This window comes from Thalia democratica, chromosome 5 (assembly GCF_965202585.1).
Source record: "Thalia democratica chromosome 5, ktThaDemo2.hap1.1, whole genome shotgun sequence".
NCBI lineage: Eukaryota > Metazoa > Chordata > Thaliacea > Salpida > Salpidae > Thalia > Thalia democratica.
In genome coordinates, this window is record NC_139169.1 from 39896901 (window position 1) to 39917685 (window position 20785).

The 20785-nt window shown below is 26.5% G+C and overlaps 1 protein-coding gene across 1 annotated transcript; it reads left to right on the forward strand.

Annotated features, from left to right (window-relative positions):
• The first annotated feature begins 505 nt into the window (after positions 1–505).
• Positions 506–20276, forward strand: LOC145836018 (uncharacterized). The gene is made up of 14 exons (XM_082943803.1): positions 506–663; positions 957–1045; positions 3585–3726; positions 7544–7735; positions 9844–10034; positions 10928–11025; positions 11319–11535; positions 14118–14180; positions 15312–15441; positions 16720–16787; positions 17323–17529; positions 17639–17781; positions 17956–18062; positions 19967–20276. Exons 1-14 carry the CDS (start codon positions 577–579, stop codon positions 20147–20149), a joined length of 1917 nt encoding a protein of 638 aa, XP_082799929.1. The 5' UTR covers positions 506–576; the 3' UTR covers positions 20150–20276.
• Positions 20277–20785: the final 509 nt, after the last annotated feature.

The following is a 20785-nucleotide window of genomic DNA, read 5'->3' on the forward strand; positions in this document are numbered from 1 at the left end:
CTTTTCATAAACGTTATATTGTTATACATTTTAAAGTCATGCAAAGTTATTATGATTCTTAAATGCAAACATTTACCTAAAATCTAACATAACTTAATAGACTATAAACTTGTACTTAATGTATATGAAAACTATTAGCTATATTTGAATAAATTTCGAAAGCAAACTTAGTTTTGAAGCCTGCAATTTGAACTAAGCATAGCACAAAGCTATAACTTGAATCCCACTCCAATTACTTCCGGCTTTTATAAATGTAATAAGAACCCTTGTTATATTTTGTGTATTGCTGTATGACTTGTATAAGAGTGTTGCAATTATAGTGTGCTTAATTTAGATTCATTGTAAAGGTTATATTTAATAGTAGTTACTAGTTACAAACAAATATGAATAATACAAACTAAATTTAAAACTCTATGTAAACATAAGTTTGCACAATATGAGCTAGTTCATTAGCAAAAATAGTTTGAAAGAATATATTACTAATTAATTTTGTTTCAACAGCTAATTTAAAATAGTTTTTTGTTTGTACTATACTTCAAAAATTAGTTTTTCAAGCTGGAACAGTTTTCAAACACCATGGATAGAGCTGCGCGGGTGTACACTTGTTCTAATCCGGAACACAGTGCTTATTTTCTCAAGGAACTTAATAATCAACGACTAAAAGTATTTTGTTTTTGATTTTAGTACAACATAATAAATTTATGTAATTTTTTGTATTTGCATACCGAGCTTAAAAACCAAAGTAATATTGTAAAAAAAATTTTTAAGTCATTAATTAAAAAAAAAGTTTTAAATACCTAAATTGACTAAATAAAGCTTAAAGTTTTTTAGTCCTTGATTTTGAACTCTTTAATATATGTATGTTATTTGAATCGTGTCGCTTTAAATTGTTTTTTAAATATTTTAAACAATTTAAGTAACTCATAAAAAAACTTGTTACAAATTTGTTAAAACAGGGAATACACTGTGACGTAACAGTAAAAGTGCAAGGGGCTGAGTTTAAATCTCACGCAAATGTTTTGTCTGCTTCTTTAGGATATTTCAAGTAAGAATTCGGTTCTTAAATAATAGAAGAAACTAAAATTAATTTGAATTGTTTAAACACATAAATATACAATTTTGCTTTTTTATTATATTTTTAAATAGGTTTGTTTTTTTTTTTTTTAGTTTTACTCCTTTCGTATATTTAAACTTTTGTTGTTATAAGTTGAAGTTTAAAACTAATATTAAACTTTAAACATTTTTAGCTAGTAGAGAATATTTAAACTAGTTTTTAACGTTTTTAGTTTGCAATATGTAGCAATAATTATGTGTAAGAGTTAATTTAAGTTCTTATAAATACAAAGTTGCTAACAAGAAGCACTTTAGCAGCTGTTTAAGCCACATGTATCATTTACACAGTTACCAAACAAGCAAACTTACAATCGATTTTATTTATGAAGTGTTTTACAATAAAAAAAAGCTTTGAATGTGATTGACGTTTATATAAACAACTTAAAAAAAATTTCAGATTTGCTTAATATATTGTCTTGCGTATTTTAAAAAACAGTTGTTAATCGCTAATCATCATAAAGCTAACAGTAAACCCTTTTAAAATGAGGCTAATTTAATATAATATCTAGTAAGTAATAAAAAATTTTAATCGTATTAACTATATTAGTTTATTACATTTATTAATTCAAACTTAACAAAACGTTAATAGTTTAGCATATGTTATACCCATATAAAAGTTTTCAATTGTTCAATAATTAATGAAGTTTAGTGTTTTACTTTTATATGACCGGCGTGTATGAATTAAACTTGAAAACATCTTGCATTTTTTATAGTTAAAAATTTAGTTTCCTTTAATGAAAAGTATTACAACCATATTTTTAAGCTTAATTAATAAGCCTAGCCTAAAACATCTCTTAAAAAAATCCAATGGTTAGCAGTTGAGTCACATAGAGTTATAAAAAAATCATTTTTTTTTTTGTATAAACTGTAATTTTAGTTGATAAGCTTAATTTTGATTAGATTAACTTGAAAATAGTTTAACAAATGTAAGAATCAATAAATTAAACAGCTAAACTAAAAAAAAGCTAAAATCAAACTTCAATGTCAGTACATGTGTGTATTTGAAAATTCAAACTCACAAAATATATTGTACCAAAATCATCTGAAAGTTTTAAGCGGAATTTTCAAACTGCTTCCTATGATTACCCCGGGGCCTTGTTGTTGTTCAGTGTGCATCTTGTGCCATCCCACTCACTTATACTTCTTGTTGTTGCCCCCAGGGTCTCAGTCTTCTGTTGTTTGTTCGATGTCATGAGAGCTGTGCGAGTTTTAAAACTTTATGAATTTTTTTTAAGATACTTTCTTGACTTTATATAGTTTTTACTTGGTGTCATTTTATAACATACGCTTAAAGTAAGGATCACGTTTTTTTACAAGTTTTAAATGAGTTAATGCAAAATGTACTTTGAGGAAACATCTTTTTATTTGTTGCATTTATTTCTTATCATGCTTTTTCTGTCTGAGAAATGTTACAAATCTAACCGCTAAACCCAAGGGTATGATCGTTAAATTTGAATATTTCTAAGAGAATATTTCTTGTGGTTTTTGTGTTTTTTATTATCTATTATTTTTCTTTCGTTATTTGTCTTCGAATGCATATAAGCAAAGCAGCTTATATTTCAATGCCTAGATTTGTCAATTTTCGAATATAAAAATTAAGAAAGCAAAAAATCATAAAATTCTGTTGTGATTTTATTACAATTTTCTTACTTAAAAAATAAAAATACATATTTTAACATAAGTATAAAAATTCAATGCTCTCTGTCCGTGGGTGTTTAAACATTTGGACTTAAATTATAAAAATAATATAAACTTCATAATTAATGCTTATATTTTAAAAGTATTTATAGAAAAATTGAACAAATGACTGGGATATTAGACCTGAGGGTTTAATCAATTAATTGTAAAGAGAATAAAGTGCGATCATATAAAGTGTGTTGTCTATGTATAAAACCGTAAAAAGTGAATGATTAATTATCAGTTTATACCTGAAATGTTTTTATAAAGACCGCAAAGGTACCATAGAGAAATGAACTTGGGTAAGTTGTGACAGAATAAGACAAAAATTTGCAATAAAAAAAATGGTTGTTTGTTAACAAATACCACCAACGGGCACTGTTTAAAACAAAAAATTGTTTAAAATGTAGTTAAGTTTTATTATGTATATAAGTAAATAGGTGGTGTATTGGTAACATAATGTGTTATACTTAAGCACCTGGTTGTGATAGCAGCTATAACTTTGAAATGTTTTTTTTTTCTTTTTTTCTTTGTGTTGTCGTATGCTTACAGTTCTATTTTTTTAACAAAAAGGTTTAGTTTATTTGTTAAACTTAATTCTGAATTTACTATATAAGGAAATGTTTAATATACAAAAAAATACTGTATACGTTGATACACCTTTAACTTTTCAAATAAAATAAGCACCCTTTTTGTTACTCATAACATTTAGTAATGCTATTCTTAAAATTTAAAAAAAAGCATACAAAGTAATTTTTATGTTTAGGAAGGTAATTAAATGCAATTTTTTCCAGGGATATCCTCAACAAGACCCAAATGACGAGTCTTCCAATTACAATTGACATCCCTGATATTGTGAATCCGACTGGTTTCTCAAAAGTTCTGGATTACATTTACACAAGCAACTTGTCACTCAGTCAGAATACCGTAATGGAGGTGAATTTGTAGTTTATTATTTTTACATCTTAGCTGCATAATAAACATTTTTTAGAAGTATATGAATTAATCATACAAAAAAAATCCAAAAGGAATAGTAAAATAATAGTTCCTGAGGTTGTTTTATCAAATTAAAATGTAAATTTATGCAAATAACTTATTTTTGCTAAAATATTTATAAAATACACCGTATTTTGTTAGTGAAAAAGTAGGTAAAGGTATACATACGCCTCTATAAAACTTAGTGTATTCAAAATACGACATCAGAAAGTTTGATGATAATAAAACTATTAAAAAAGTTTTTTTTTTTTCAAAATATAGAAGCTAAGTATTTTTCAACATACAAATACTTAAAGCACAAACTGTTAGATTACGCTGTAAGTTCTATCGTTAAAGCTGCGTTCATGTTGCAAAATAATTTCGCGCGCCGAGTTGTCTTGCTTATCAAGCGGTTTTTTAACGACGCATAAACTTTAATTTGCAATAAAACACCGTAATGCGAAAACAAAGCGGATAAAAAGTTCATAAACTTCGTTTGATATTTAATACACATTTTTTCTAAGAATTACTTTTTAGGTGTTTGGTACACAAAATACTTAAAAAGGTTTTAATTTAGGTTATGATATTAAATTTCAAAAATAATGCAGTAAAAAAGTTTACATAAATTATCTATCTATTATATATTCATTTGCATACATGAGCATTAAGATGCATCTGTTGTCCCGAACTTGGAATTTTGCTGAGTAAAATTTTTTGACGTTGGGAAATCACATGAATAGAAAGCACAAAAAAATAGTTGTCTATCTTCAAGTCTGTAGGAGCAAATTATTTTTGAAAATTTTGCTTTATATCGGTATATTTAAAAAGAGTAAAAAAGACTATCTCAATAAAAATTATTTTCTCCTAAGTTTTTTGAGATAATTACCTGAAACGGTTAGGAAATGTTCCTTGCCATATTTAGAAAATTCTGTATAAACAAAATTAAATAAAATTAAAATAAAAAACAAAATAAAAAACTTAAAAAAATAACTTTTAATAAAATTTCTATAACAAGACATGAAATTAACTTCAAACAAAAAAAGTAAAACTAAAAAACCAAGAGACGTTTAAGTTCATGCCCAATTAAGAAGCAGTAAGGCGCTGTTCCATTCCAATGCCCATGACAATAAAAATAAAATCCCCACAGACACTACCATGGAGATAATTTCCCTTTGTTATTCCTGCGTTGCCATGCAACTAATCCAACGTGCCTGTGTTGCTACGAAGGATTGTTGCCGTGCGAACATCTCTGGGGACCTCAGGGAAGTATGGGGATGGAATTTGGTTTGTTCTAAAAGTCCTTATGTTTGCTTCCTTTGCTTGGAACAATGTTTCAAAGCAATTTCTTATCGTTAATTGTAATCCCATTGGAAATGAGATACGCTTAAGTTTTTGAGATGATTTAACTCTGTTACATTTAAGTTTTTAAGAGCCTTTTTGCTGATGTTTGATATTAAAAAGTGTGCTAAGTTTTTAAAATGTGCTTGATTTTTGACTAGTAATTTGCCAAAAAAGAAGACTTTCTTTTTAGTGAGTGTTTGTTAAGAAGAGTGTTTATTATTTAATTTATTATCATTAAGTTCAAATGACTTAAACATGAGTATGTGATATACTTTATGTTTAATAAGATTTGAGTTAGAAAATTATTATGTTATAGCTTTATACAATTTGACCTAAATACCTTAATATAAAAATATACATATGTTTTATCGAAAACAACTACTTAATCTTGGTCAACACTTATAATTTCTTACGATTTTTTTATAAAACGTTATCTTGATTTGTAGAAGCTAAAAAGTTTAAATGTGTTTAAGTTAGTCAATGAGATGACACTATCAACTCTTTTTAATTCATGTAAACTAATGAAATAATATCAAATTTTCAAACCTTTGATGTTAAGCTTTAATTCTTAAAATATTAAATTTAGTAAAGTTAAAACATATAACAGCGAAAAAATTAAAACAGTTTTATTTGTAAAATATAGGAAAAGTCCATTGAAAAAGTTGTAAAAAATACAAGGTTAAGCGAAGTATTCGCACAAAAACTGCAAGAACTAAAATACAACTTATAAATTTTAGCGAAAAGAAATAAGCTGTAAGCTGGCTGTTATAGATGGCCCTGGGGGTTTATACATGGCTCCAAGCAAAGTTAGCTTAAATTCCAAATAAATAACAGTCACAAGTGACTTTCATTTGGAAAGTTTTTTTTATCTAGTGTAAAAACACAAATTTTAGTTAAAACCTTTTTATTTTTTAAAATTCTTATTTAGTATTTTATTTTTCCGATCAAGCTTATTCTATCTTATTTTACCTAAAATTTGTTTTTTAAAAAATAGTTTTAACTTTTAGCTTAAGTATAAGGAATTTAAAAATAGTGTAATAAGTTCCATAGCTTTTAACTTTCAAAGCTACCTAATGCATTGACAATATCCTTAAAATTTAACTTTTAGATACATCTTTTAATATTTTTGAAACGAATACGGGCATAAAGTACATGTTGTTATATTCAAGTTAAATCCTTTTGTATTCAATTAACTAAAAACTATGAATGTTTCTTTAAAGTTTTAAAATAAACTTAAACATTATAGAAAATAAATTATCAAGTTGTGCAAACATAAAAAATTGGATTAATTATCTTTTACCTCAAAAAGCATTACATTTTATATCAAACATTACGAATTTCTCCAAGTAGACAAACAAAAACCGCTATCAAGTATTTTGAAATGCGTCTGTTTCATGTCTCAATAATTGAATTAATGACCTGCTGTACAGTTTAAACCCCTCTTTATGCCCCCTACTGTGTATGTTGCCATGACAACACAGTCTCGCCCTTTCTTATTAATTAGCCTGTGTGTGCTGTGCTATACAGTAAGACAGTGAGCTTAGAGATAAGAAATTTTCCAAGCGAAGTTTAACTCCATCAGATTAGAATGGATTTAGTGTGTTAAAATGTGTTCTACTATAATGTCTGGACTGGCATTCTATCAGTCCGTTAGAATTAAGTTTAAAGTTTTAAAAGAGCTTTCGATCAAGTTGTTTATCTACAAAGTTTTATTATAAAAAAATATTATAACTTTTTTTTTCACTAAACGTTTTCGAAAAATAACTTACTTAAAACCTGAATTGAGTTTTGCTTTTTGTGAAAAAACTATCGTGACAAGCTTTTTAGAACAAACAGAGGCACACTTAAAACTTTGCAGTTAATTTTTAAGTGCCCGGCTCATTATACACATTAAACAAATTACTTCTCTTTCAAGCCATCTACAAAAGGTGATATGAAGTTTTCAGCTTACCCTTAGGCTTACTAAAAACACCAGGTTTTGAGCCTGTCGCCTCGTGAATAATTAAACAGCGGTTTAATGGTTCGGCTGACCTTATGCGAGAAAAATTGAGCTATAATGTACAATTTTACACCCTTCAAATTACCCTTCTTAGATTTTAATCCACTTCTTAGATGTATTTTGCTTTTTTGACAGTGTTTTTCTGCGTCTTTGGACGTGAGTTATGCTTTACTCAAAAATATTTATCTTGAAAAAATCTAGCTTTGCTCAATTAATCGAGTTCTGTTTTACTTAAAAGACTAGAAAGCTAGTTAAAATAAACTACAAACTAAAAAATATTTTTTATTAAAACGATGATATGTTATCTAAACCCAACTATAGCTTTTTAAACTAAACAACTAGTTAAGCAAGTCTTCACAAAATTTAGTAATTAGAGTTTTCTTAGTAAAAATCTTTTTTAAACAGTCCAATACTATTTTATTTTATTTGCTCAAACAGACGCTGTGCACTGCTTGTTTCCTCCAAAGCCCTTTCGTCTACCAGAAATGCCAGGAGTTTCTCCAGACGCACGGGTTTACAGGTGGAACCCCTGATATGAAACCAAACAACATGTGGATGAACAACCTGAGTAAATTGACTGCGAAAATGCAGAAGCCTACGGTGCCATACAACCCTCGATCACATAATTCGGTTAGCAAACTTTATTGTTTGCTTTATTAGTATAAGTATAAGGTATAATTAACTATGAAGTAAAAAAAAAGAATAAAGTTTTTATACTTTGGTAAACAATTATAATGATAAAATTACCAGAAGTGTTATAAATGAATATCTTGTTATTCTGATGTAGTGCCAACTTGAATATGACAAACAGAAATTTTGAGTGTTGATTAAAGCTAGTTAAGTACTGCAAAATCATTCTTTAGAGTTTTAATATTTAAATATTAAGGTACTAACTAAAATGAATTAAATAAGAAAGTTAAATGCTCATGATGTGAGACTAGTTAATGAAAAAAGTACTTTTGTTGCTATTAAAGTACTAAACAACTAAATAAGTTTGTACGTGTGTTGATAAGTTGGTAGTGATAAAGTTATACGTATATATTAACCTTAACCTTTTATATCTTATTTATATCTATAATAATAAAATTTTTACAATTAGTTAGCTTAGAGATAAAGATAAAAATAATAAAATAACTTAAAGGAGTGGCGTCTTAACCCTTACATTTTATTACAATCTAAACTTAGTATGAGTTACCAGTTGAAATCGACAACAATAATTAGTTGTTAATTACTCAATACTTGACTTTGTGATAACCCTTATTTTAATTGTCACAATTAAAGTATTGAAAGTTAGTATAAACCACTTTATCACAAAATTTATTTTCGAATAAACGCTACTTTAATAATTAAACATAAGCTTATTGATTTTTTTTACAATGTTGAGTAATTATAAAATCTCTTTGAAAATATTAGTTTTTTTCTTAACTCTTTTTTAAGTTTTCTACGAAAAACACATTTTTTTAACTTAAGTCTTTCAAGTTAATTAGAAAACTAGTTCATGGCTTGAATATTCTGAGTAACGTAAGTGATTACTCATACAAATTGTATTTAAAGCAGTCTGTTGTTAAATCTAAGCTGAATAACCTAGTTAAAAAAACTTTACGTGAAGTTTTAAAGATAAACTTGTAATCTAGAATAGAAAAATATAAATGTTTTGCTTTCACTTTGAACTATTATAAAAAAAAACTGCTTAGTAAGCTACTCTTGTTTGACTTTTAAAAAAAAGCTTTATAGTAGTTTTAATATATATGGAAAATTGGCGAGTGTTAGAAAATAAAAAGCATTTTACAAGTTAAATCCAAAAAGAAAAACTAAAAAAGTTAAACCTAAACTTTTCTTTCAATTTGAGTTAAATAACCAGTAACAATTTTTTTTGAGACTATACAAAACAAGCTATGTTATTTGTAATTTACTTATGAATAACTTCTAAAAATCTAAAATATACAGATTTTCTTATTAAGTACATACTAATTTTATGAACGTTTTACTAACTTTATTTTTAATGCATTTAGTTTGCAATTTGCGCTGAAATAGAAAACTATGAAATAGCAGGAACTTATTACGTCACAAAGTTTCCTTTCATCATACTTCCTGGGTTAAGTTACTTGACAAAACTGTTAAAAAGTTGCGCTCTATTTTTAAAAGCTGCTGCTGCTTTTTATAAAGCTTTTTTTTTTAGCTACTGGGTGATTGTGTTTTTGTGGTGAATCTGCTGGTTAAAAAAGCATGTTATTTACAAAGCTTTTGTTAAAAAAACTGTCATAGTTAGTTTTTTGCTAACTTCACTAAAACCTTCTTTTTTATTCGTTATGTTAAACATAATTATAGAATATATGAAGTGCTTGTTTATAGTTATTATTTCTGTAAAACTGCAATTACAGTGTAAAGTGAAGAAAAAAAATCTAATAAGTCAAACTGTTTGTGCAGAGTCACATGAGCTTTTAAGAGTGGCAGTTTTTAAGCTATCTTTAACTAAAACTTATTGGTGTTCGTATGAACTTTTTCAACAGTTCTAATTTGTACTAGTACTTGATAACAACTTTCAATTTTTTTTTTACAAAAAAGTTTAAATCAATACAATAACTGTTATAATACTTTTAGTTTCAAATGTAAATACTTATTAAGTAAATCATAATAACTTGTTTAATTTAATGATTTTGATCTACTAGTTTATAAGTTTAATAAGTTTGTTTTATTATTAATGTTGTACGAAGTTTATCATAACAAAAAATTTATAGGACCTAATTGTGTTCGATGGCCAAGGAAAGTCGAGCATTATAAACCACGGAGCCCTGGCTTCCCAGATAGCCATTTCACAAAACGACATTTTGTCGCACAGCAGGGGAATTCCTTCAAACGGGAACAATTCCAGTGGATATTATGCTGCTAACAAGGACAACGTTGAAAAATTTGCCGATAAGTTGGCTGCGTTAGTTTTTATTAAGTTAATAAAATCAATTTTAAAGAATTAAGTGTTAAATGTGTACTGCTAATTAGCTATTAAGTTGAATTTGTGAAGTTTTTACTTTTAAACTAATAAAAAAGTTTTCTGAAAACTTGTATTTGATAAGTGCAAACAAAGTTGCACTTTATTTGCATTTAACACGACGTCAAAATTGTTTCTTTTACTAAAAAAATATTTTAACTCTACGCCAACAGAGAACTAAAAAATTGTTAAAATGTTAGTTGTAAAAAAAAACTATTTAATTTTTATAAAATAATAGTAGATTAGTAGTTTATATTTAACGATTCTTTTTTATATACTGCGAAAAAAAAGCGAGTAAGCAACACTAAAAAGTAATTAGTGTTTCAAATTACATTAGCAAACTGTATTAAAACGTTGAAAGAGTTTAAGTTTCAGGCTTTTACTTAAGTTTTCCGCTATCGCTTTGAAAAATAGCAACTGTCCTCTGCTGCTCATAAACTGCTTGCCTTTTTACCCCCTCAACACTGAACTCCCTAGAAACCAATAAATCAAACTAACTCCCCGGGGAAGAATTATCAAGTAAGAGATTTAGGAGCAGTTGTTTTTGTTGGAACAAAATTTAACGGGGAAACAGGAGATTATTTTTTATAAAAAACAATTCTCAGACAACTTACATGGTGTGTTTTGTAAAAATGCAATACATAGTTTTATGGAATGTCCTTTTAATTTATATATTTTACAAAGCTATTGTCTTGGTATTTATTATCAGCTGTTAAATTCGGTTACTTAATGTAATACTTTATCATTTTTTAAAGCTTAAGTTTTCTCCCTTAAAATAACTTAGTTTTAAAATTGAAAACTTACTTAAATGTTCTAAATTAATTTTTTATTCATAGGATGAAAAAGGAAAGGCTGAATGAAAGTTTTTCAAAAAAAGACGAGGAAAAGCCACGAGTGATGCAGCCAAAAATTAATTTGAACTATCCAACTAAAGGTAAGTGTATTATCAGACAGCAACTATAAAAAAAGAATTGAATCGATCGCAGTATTGTAACAAAAGTTTTTTTTAAATTAAATTAGTTTTCAATAGTTTTTCATTGAAAACTGAGCTTAAAAATTTAATTTAAACTTTATTTCATTGAATTGCTTAGCTTAATTTATACTTAAAGCATAGAGAATCTAGCTCCAACGATAAATACATTTTTATGAATATCTTAGTAATTGCTTTTAAGTAAACTTCATTGAACTTAATATCAATAAATTAAATTTTATTAATCTCATCAACAGCTGATAGTTTCGAAACAGCGATGATAGACCACCAGTCGTTAGCAGACTACTTCAGCAGCAAGAGAAAGCAGCAGCACGTCATAAACGCCGACCAGGACCACCAAATACACCACTCAATCAAGCTTCTCAACGGCCCACCGAAAACACAGGAGAGCGGTATGGCCCTGAGTTTGGTGAAGAGCAATGAGCAGGGCAACTACCAGAAGAAGGAAGGAAGGTATAACTTGAGAAATAAAAAGTCTCAGTAATTTTTGTTGTGCAATGCTTGTGAGATTAGATAGTTTGCTTTGTTGAATGAACAATAAATTTTTGTTTTGAAAACCACTGCATGTAGTTTTTATTATTTATTTTGAGTGTGTAAAGTGTGTTAAAATTAGTCTAGCTAGATAAAAAAAAGTACACTGGTAACTCTTCTTAAGTTATTACAAGTTATGATTATGTAAAGCATCTAAAAAAATTAAGTTAAAATTTAAAAAATAGTTGCATGAAGTATTTTTTGAGTGTTGTAGTATAAACTTAATTAAATTAGTCATCTATACATAGTTTAGTTACTGGAGTTTTAAGCTGAAAATATAACAAAGTAAAAACAAAAAAACTCTTTAATAATAAGAAGAACTGATAATATACAAACCTTAATAAGTAGGATTATCATTTAAGTTGTAATTTTTTTTGTTAGTTCTAATAACTACAAAAAAGGTTTGAACTAATTATTATGCGTCAGTTTAAACAATGGTATTTAAGTATAAATGATTAGAAGTATAAATTTGAAGTTATACTGTAAAAATTTACAATTGTTATTAATTTCAAGATTTTTGATTTATAACATACATACGTATACGGTAATTACAAGTATTCAGAACTTGTCTTCGCATTACTTCCAAATACCAACTGGTTAACTACTGAGAAAACATTAAATGCTTTTGTTTGCCAAAATAATCCGATATTTTAAACTTGTACTAAGCATTTACAAAAACTCGTTCCTTTTAACGAAAAGTTTCATCACAACAAAGAGATGTCATAAAAAAGCTTATCGAATTGAGAAAATGTTTACTTTTGAAAAGATTTCCATGGCAACGAAAAAACTTAACCTCAACGGAAACCGCCCCGGGGCCCATTGCTAGGCAGCGACCGTTGCCATGTAACTAGCGTCTGGTCCGCAAACGTTTCGTAGCCCTGCTGTCATGCGACTGTCGCCCTGAGGGGATTTTTTTGTGAAGTTGCGAGTGTCAGAATGCATTTATATGTTGAAACTTTTCTTTATGCTTTGCGTTATCAACTTCGGCTGTTTTTGTTTGTTTTAACCGACCGTACATTATATCGAGAAAGTTTTTTCTCAGATCTTAGTTATTTTTCTTTTCCTTTGTATCATTGTAATTTCTTCCTTCTTATAATAGAATTATAATTAGTAAGTTGCTAAACATAAGCTTTTAGACAACATTATTTTATCTTTGGTATCTTAAGTCATTTTTTGTTGCAGAAAAAGCTTTCTTTTTGCTGCTTTATGTACTTATAAATTTGTTTTAATACAATTTTGTAAATATATGTTCTTTAGAGTCGTTTAAGGGTTGTACTATTTTATTAGTTCTTCAAACAAGATTTTTGTAATTTTTATTTTTTTATCATGTAATTTATTTTAAAGTCGTTAAAATAAGCTGTTAAAATAATCATTTGAGTTGTATCGATTTCAACAATAGTTTTGTAATTTTAAAAAGTGCGAGTTTTTTATTTAAAAACGTTGTGTTTTTTTCATTTCCTTTGGTGCATTTATTAATAAACTTTCAATCAAAACTCATAAACTTTGTTAAATCGTTTTTCATTATTTATAAAAAATTGAATTTAATACCCCGTATATCTTTGTTATGGTACAATTTAACTAGAGTTAGAATAAGTTTTAATATTTCAGTAAATATTAAATCTTTACGAGTTTTCGAACTACTTTTGTCTGACTTTGCTAGGTTAAATTAGTTAAGTGTGCAAAGGTTTTATTTTTTAATTAATATTTTGATTTTGTAGCTTTTTCAAATAAACATTCATATGCACACAAATAAATTAAAGAAGTTTTAAAAGTTAATTACATTTCAATTAAAAACAAAAGTAGTTTTGAAGTACTTTAAAATCCATAAGTCTTAGTGGTTTGTATCTTACTTTTAAACGATTTATTTAATTCGTTTAAATATTCTTATATAGATTTTGTTTTGCTATTGCTTACTGCTTAAAATTCACAATTTAGTAATTATGCTTAAAAAATGCGTATATCTGCATACATATTAGTACATTTAAATGTTTAAATGTTTTGTTAAACTATAATCACATTAATATGTTACATTTTTTTTACAGTTTTATCTATGACATAATAAGCACAACATAAAAGTTTTAGTCATTGTTTTTAAACTTCATTAAATAAAAGTATTAAAATAATACTCGACTTTTTTTCTTGAAATTAGTAAAAAGGAAAAAATAATAAGTTTAAAATTTGTCACTTTTTCTAAGGCTCTACCTTTCTTTATAAGTAAATTAGTTTTAACATTTTTACCCAGCCAGTTTTATTGATTATTTTTGTATCCGGGTTTTGTAAAGTCCCGCTTCAAACATTTGATAAAAAAATTTCTGAAAATTAATTTTGCTCAATTTTTTAGCACTTTGCTTAGTTTTACTTCCTAAGTAGTTAAAAAGCAAACTTTTCGAAAACTAGCATTTTCATTTTTTAAATACGGTGAAACTCTTGTTGCTTAATTTTAAATTGTTAAAAAACATTAGTAAAGGTTATAAATTAGTTAATAAAAAATGTCTTTTTTAAAGATTGGAGGAACAAAATGACTTTAGCTTCATCAACAAAAAAGAAAAACCAAAAAAGGAGTTTAAGTAAGCAGTTTCATACTTTTAAACAAAAAAAAAAGCTGTTAAAGATTATTTTAAAACCAATTTATGTTGTGAGCAAACTTGTGTTCGAAAAAAACATTGTAAAAAAAAAAACTGTATCAAAATCGTTATATGCTAAACGGTTGTAATCAAAAATTCTTACTGTTTCTCAAAACTTTCTTAAAATTAACTTTTAGTCAGGCATTATGATTTAATGTTTTTGAGAAACGATTTAACTCAATGTTACCACCGGAAGTCATGAATGGAATTCCCAACTCTCGTAGCTCTAAGGCATTTAATTATTACGATTTAGCTCTTTTTGTTCAATCAGACAAAAGTGTTTTTTTGTAGTGTTTTCAGTCTTAACATTTAAAAAAAGGATGCATAAATAATTTTTGGTTTTACGATGGTTCAAAAGTTTTAAATTTTATATTTAAGATGTGCTGCCGAAAAATAAAATTTTTATTTCAAACTCTAAATTAACAAAATATTTTTCTAAGCTATTGATGATAACAAAAACTCTTAAGTTAGGCATAAACTGTTATAACATAGAAATGAACAAACATGTTTTTATACATTACTTTAAACATTTTCAATTACAATTACTCAAAGTTAGCTAGCTACAATTAAAATTTAACAGCGTGAAATTAAACCAGATAGTTTTATTAAGTAATAATCTAAACATACAGTAGGCAATAGTGTTTAAGTTTGGCTTTCGATGCATTTTATTTAAAATTCCAGTTAAACTACTTGACTTATATAAGCTAGTTAATAGCAAGTTAAAAAAAAAAAAAATTTGAACAAAAACTTATATATACTAATATGAAACATAACAATTACTGTCAAATTAATTAATAGAACTAACAGTAAAAAAACTTTCAAACAAAAAATACTAATATAAAAGTTCTATAAAAAATTAAGCAATGGTTCCATTTGTATATCTTAGCTTACAAAAAATGTTCGGAAGTCTTCTGTCTAATTATAACGTTGTTCAGCATATTTGGATTACCTCTATTTTTTGTTAAACTAAGGCTCAAATAGCCATATCAGTAATGTATATGTAAAGCGAGTTTTCAATAGACAGACCATCTTCTACAAATTTACAGCTTCTAATTAACTACGTAATCATTTCAGATGTGAGTTTTGCAGCAAAGTGTTTGGGAGACAACAGCACCTCAAGCGGCACATCCTGACTCACACTGGGGAGAGACCTTATCCGTGCACACTATGCGAAAAGAGATTTAGAAGATCGGAACATCTCAAGGTTTTATCTAAAAGTGTTTTAGGCTTTGTATGTAAATTTTAAACTTATATTCTAATTAAGAAATAAATATTTAGAAGTTTTAAACATTTAAAGAAAATAAGTGTTAACAAACTATTTTATATGATTTTTTTTATTAAGCTAACTGTTTTTTGCCAACCTTTTTAAAGTATCAATCTATATAAACACTTTATAATATGATGTCCAGTGTATTTAAATTCCTCAATTGCAAAAAAAATTGTTTGTTTTCAATATTAGTCTTTAAATATTGTTTTTTAAGTTAGTTTAATAAAAAAATGTTTTCCTAAAAGTCAAATAAGTACTAAAAATAGTCTGAAGCTTAATGTTTTCTAAAATCTTTAGAAAATGTTAGCTAAATAATTTGAGACTAAACTTTTAACTAATTTATTGTGTTTTCGATAAAAATTATTTGTCTACATACATTAAAACATTATTAATATACATGATTTTTTGTCATAGCTACTATTGTAATTATAGATAAGTGTTAGCTTAAAACTGTTAAAAACTTCTTTTTATTATATATTTTGTTATCTTTTTATAATTATTAACATTATTAGAGAGTAAAACTTTTTTCTACATAACAGTTTAAAATCGTTATAATTAAGTTAAGCAGTTCGATTCACTTTGAAAAAATATTAGCAATTTAACTTAATTATGTCGTTGTGTTAAATAGTATTTTATAAATCGTTTCAAATGCATTAAAATATTTTTTAAACAAACGTCTCGACAAAACAATATTAAATAAATCCAAGTGAGTTTCTGAACTAAACTAAACTTTTACTTTCTTCATGTGGTTTATTTTTATAAAACAAGTAGAAACTCGAATCAATAAATGACAACCCCAGCGCCAAAAGACTCCCCTTTTTGCTAATTATAAGATCTATCCGGTTTGTAAAAAATGTCATAAATTTTGAATGATTGATTATCTGTACATGAAATTTATTATTTATAAAATAATGAAATTTGAAAATGTAAAGAAACAATTGTTTTTGTCATTTTATATAATAACACAACTACTCTTAAGCAAAAAAATAGTTTTGAAGTAAAAAATAATTATTAACCTATAAAAAAGTCAAATGTATTTCCTCGCAAATAGTAAAGTTTTAAGCATCCTCAACTAAAAATTCAAAATAAAAGCTTGAAAAAAGTAGAACTAAACCAGCAAAAGTTGATTTAATTTTAGCTTTAAACAAGTTTTTAAAGATGTATTTGATAGAAACTATATGAATAATATTTAATGATTATTTAATAAACTAACAGCATCACTTAGCTAGCCATGATGCTGACCCTGAAGCAGTACAAAGAAATATGATGCAATCTAGAAAGAGGCGAGTTTAAATATATTGTGTGTATTGTACATACTTGTATAATATTTTATGCAATAGTGTAAAGGCGATTATCTATGCTCTAATCGGGTTATTATTGTAATAAAGTTGTATTAGAAGTGCTTAAAGTTAGACTAAATTGATCTGTATATTGTTCAAATTTAAATAGATGTTTGTATAAATAACAATTGTTAACAACAAACAAATACTATTCAATTGCAAAGGAGGTAAAGTAGTGATAAGAACACATTTTAAAAGTTTTATTTAAAAAGATCTTTTAAACCAGTTTATTTAATATACAAACTAATATTTAGTAGAATTTGTAATATAAGATTTATATCTGGTAAACAAAATAATGAATCAGTTTGTTTTATTACATTAGAAGTTTTTTTTTTAAAGCTTTTAAATAAACTATAAATTTGTAATTTTTTTGTATGTTTTAACTACTGGAAAAATTAAAAAAATTACTTACACTTAGCTTTCTACACCCCAGTTTAAAAATTCTTGTTCATTAACTTTGCGCTTATTTTATGCACAGAGCAGCGCGTAAACCCGAAGAGGACGCTTACTCCTTGTCCAAGATGATGCTGAACTACATGAAGAACTCCCAACAACAGTTCCAGCCCAACAATGAACCCATAAAGGCGTTTAATGGTGGTTACCACGGCAACCAACAACAAGCGAGTATTATGAATAGTTTTGCGTTCAATGATCAAAAGCGAGGTGAAGATTATTCAAAGCTGAGGTAGCTAAACACTTTTTTTTCAATGTTTATAAAATTAAAATTCTTGAAGTAATAATTATAAAAAAAAACTAATGTTTTAAATAAAAGTACTAACAACTCATCGTTTTAGTGAGCAAGTAGCGATTGGAAGTCCAATTAATTTGAAAATAAACGGAAGCAAAAAAGTTAAGCTTGAAGCATCTCAATCAGGTTACCAAGAAAATGACGAGAGAAAGAATGTTCTAAGCCTGATGAAAAAGACAAATAATGCTGGTAAGCGCTATTTCTTTTATTTTAGGCAAAAAAAATGTAATTTGATACGAATAAGGACCTTATTTTATACTAACGATCTCTTTTGTTTTATTTTCGTTAAGTAATTGAAGTATACCATTCTTATTCTATACAACTGAATTTCACGTAAAAATTTAAAACACAAATATTCATCAGAATCTAATTTCGATGACTCAGGAATGAGTGATGGAAACACACCGAGCCCATCAAGTCAGCAGGTAAAAGTAGAAGCTGAATGCAACAAAGAAACAGAAGAACATAAAGTAAGAACGTTTATGTTTTTGTAACCTATTGTTAACGGTAAAAAATTAAATTTAACTTAAACTGTTAAAGCTACTCAGTTTTAATGCAATAAAACTTAAGAAAAAACAAAATGAGACTGATTCTTTTTTAATAACGTTTTAATTTTTAAAGTCTCCCGACTTATAACATAGCAAATCACTTAAATGTAGCTTATCAGCAAGATTTAGCACTTACCAATAAAAACATAATAAAAAATTAGTTGGGAGTTCAAACTACTCGTAAAACGTTTAATGTAAAATTTTTATAAATTCAAAGAAAATAATGAAAGGCTAAACAGTTTTACACAGCAAAAATACTGGTAAGTTAAAAAGTACTAAAGTTGTTTCGTTTATAAACGTTTAATGATCGTTTATACTTTTATTAAAAACGTTATGGCGTTCTAAAACAGTCAGTAGTTTTAGTCGTGAATTACAATCATGATATTTGTTGATTTTTTATGGTTAGTTTTTAAAATTTTCCATGTAGTGCACGTTTTTTTCAACAAAAACAAAAAAACTTGTAATGAAATGAAAAGCTTTAAATAAAATAACTAAATTTTTTTGTTGGAGTATTCTAATTTTAGCTGTACATGCTCTTCTTATTTTCAAAAACAAAAATTCAAACTAGGGTATTAGAAGGTTTTTGTTTTAATAGACATAATTTAAAAAACATTCGAACGTTATATATTTATTTTGAAATATTTATCTAAAATTTTACATACTTAAAATTTACATCATTACTTTTAAATTAGTATTATAGTGCCACCAATTAAATTTAATCTTAAAAAACCTTAAAACTCATTAAACTAAATATTTTTCTATTTCTACATAGAACATTTGTTTTTGAGTCAATTCAATAAACAGTAAAGAAATCAACTTAATAATATTAATTCTGTTTTAAGGTGTTCTAAAGTAATTTTAATTTTATATGTTTTGATTTTTGGAAAACTAATGAAAATATCTCAATTTCTACAGGAGAAGTAACCTGAGTTTGCATTCAAAAGGTTGAAAGTATTAAAAAAATAATAAATATTTTAATACAGATAGAACTATACTGTTAAACAAACCTTAAATGTTATAAGATACTTTAATTATCATGTTGAACTTTGAGTGTAAAAGAAGGTCGATACGAACTTAAACTCATTTGTTTTTAAGCAATATGTATAACAATCAAGTAAAAGTAGAAAATTAGATTGTGAAAAATAAAAGTAACAAATAAAACCTTGTTTTTTCAATGTGGTTTCGAAAACACAATTGAATTTTCTACAACCCAAACTGAGCTAAAGACATAATGTGCCCTCAGGAAACAAAACAAGTTTCTAGAAAATGTTAAGAAACATATCTTAATCAAGTTTTTATGCTTTAGGCTTTTTCGAGAATTTAATTGTACCATACCAAATGGTGTAAACAAAAAACAAGATTTTCTTAGAAATGAATGTTTATAGTTTACAGAAAAATATTTTCATATTAATAATGAAATTGTAAATTTAGTAAAACAAACTACTTTTTAAAAAAATGAAGATTTTTTAACTTGTGGTTAACAAGTTTTGTTTATAACTTGTACATCAAAAAAAACATTTTTTAAAGTTTCTGGAATTGTTGCGTGCGTTCCAAAAAAAAATATTCGACAACTAAACGTTATATGTCAAATTTGTCGCGTCATTCTAATAAACAATGTAAAATGAAACTGAAAATTTTAAATTATAAAACACTTTTTATTACTGTTTACATAGAATAGCATTGTTAGTTAATTTTTGTTTTCCTTACAACAATAAAAATAAATTAGAATGTCTTTGTTTTCTTAACTTTTACCTTCGTCGTTAATATAAACAGATCTTACTTATTACAATAAAAAACAGTTATATTGATATTCAAACTTTTCACAGGATATAGAGCCGTTAAAAATAAATTCAAGCACCAAATCGAACTCGCCCACTCCTTTGTCGTTAGATGGCGGTAGTAACTGTGACGTCACAGAGCGATGCAGTGAAGCGGAACTGATGAGTTTGGACAAATCAGAGATGATGAGTGAAGATTTAAAAAGATTAATGAAAAGTCTCAGTGATTAGATAATCTACAAATGACTACCTGCATTTTTTGAGTTATTTCTAAAGACTTTTTTTTCATTGATTTTAATTATTTTTGTTTAGGATGTCTTTAATGCCGTGTTTTTTTATCGAGTGATAATAAAACTTATTCCAGTAGTGTTTAAACAAATTATTTTCTTCGTGAACAGCCTATTATGAAACATAGTTAACATTTAATCTTAAGTTTCTTTTTGCAGTTCTAAAACACCAGAAGAAATAAGATATATTGTTTGCAGCTTTCTCGGTTTCCACAAAACTTATTATTAACAGTCATCATTTAGCGGTTATGATAAGGAAAAAATCCTTTAACATTTTATGCTTATATGTAAGGGGCTATTTAATTTTTAAATAAATTATTTAAAAAAGTAGTATTCACTACGTCGTAGGCGAAAAAAAAGGTTGAAAAATCCTTATGACGGTGGTGTACTGTTCAGTCTTCATGGTTATTCAAAAAAAGTTATTTTGCTATGATTAGCAGTCAGTCGAAACCACTAAGTGTGAAAGAAATTTCAAGTTTATTTTTTTTTAAAACAAGTTCGTAGTATGTATAAATCATCACAAGCTATTAAAAAATATCCTATGGTTTTAAAAACATTTTTAGCGAAATATGTACGGAAG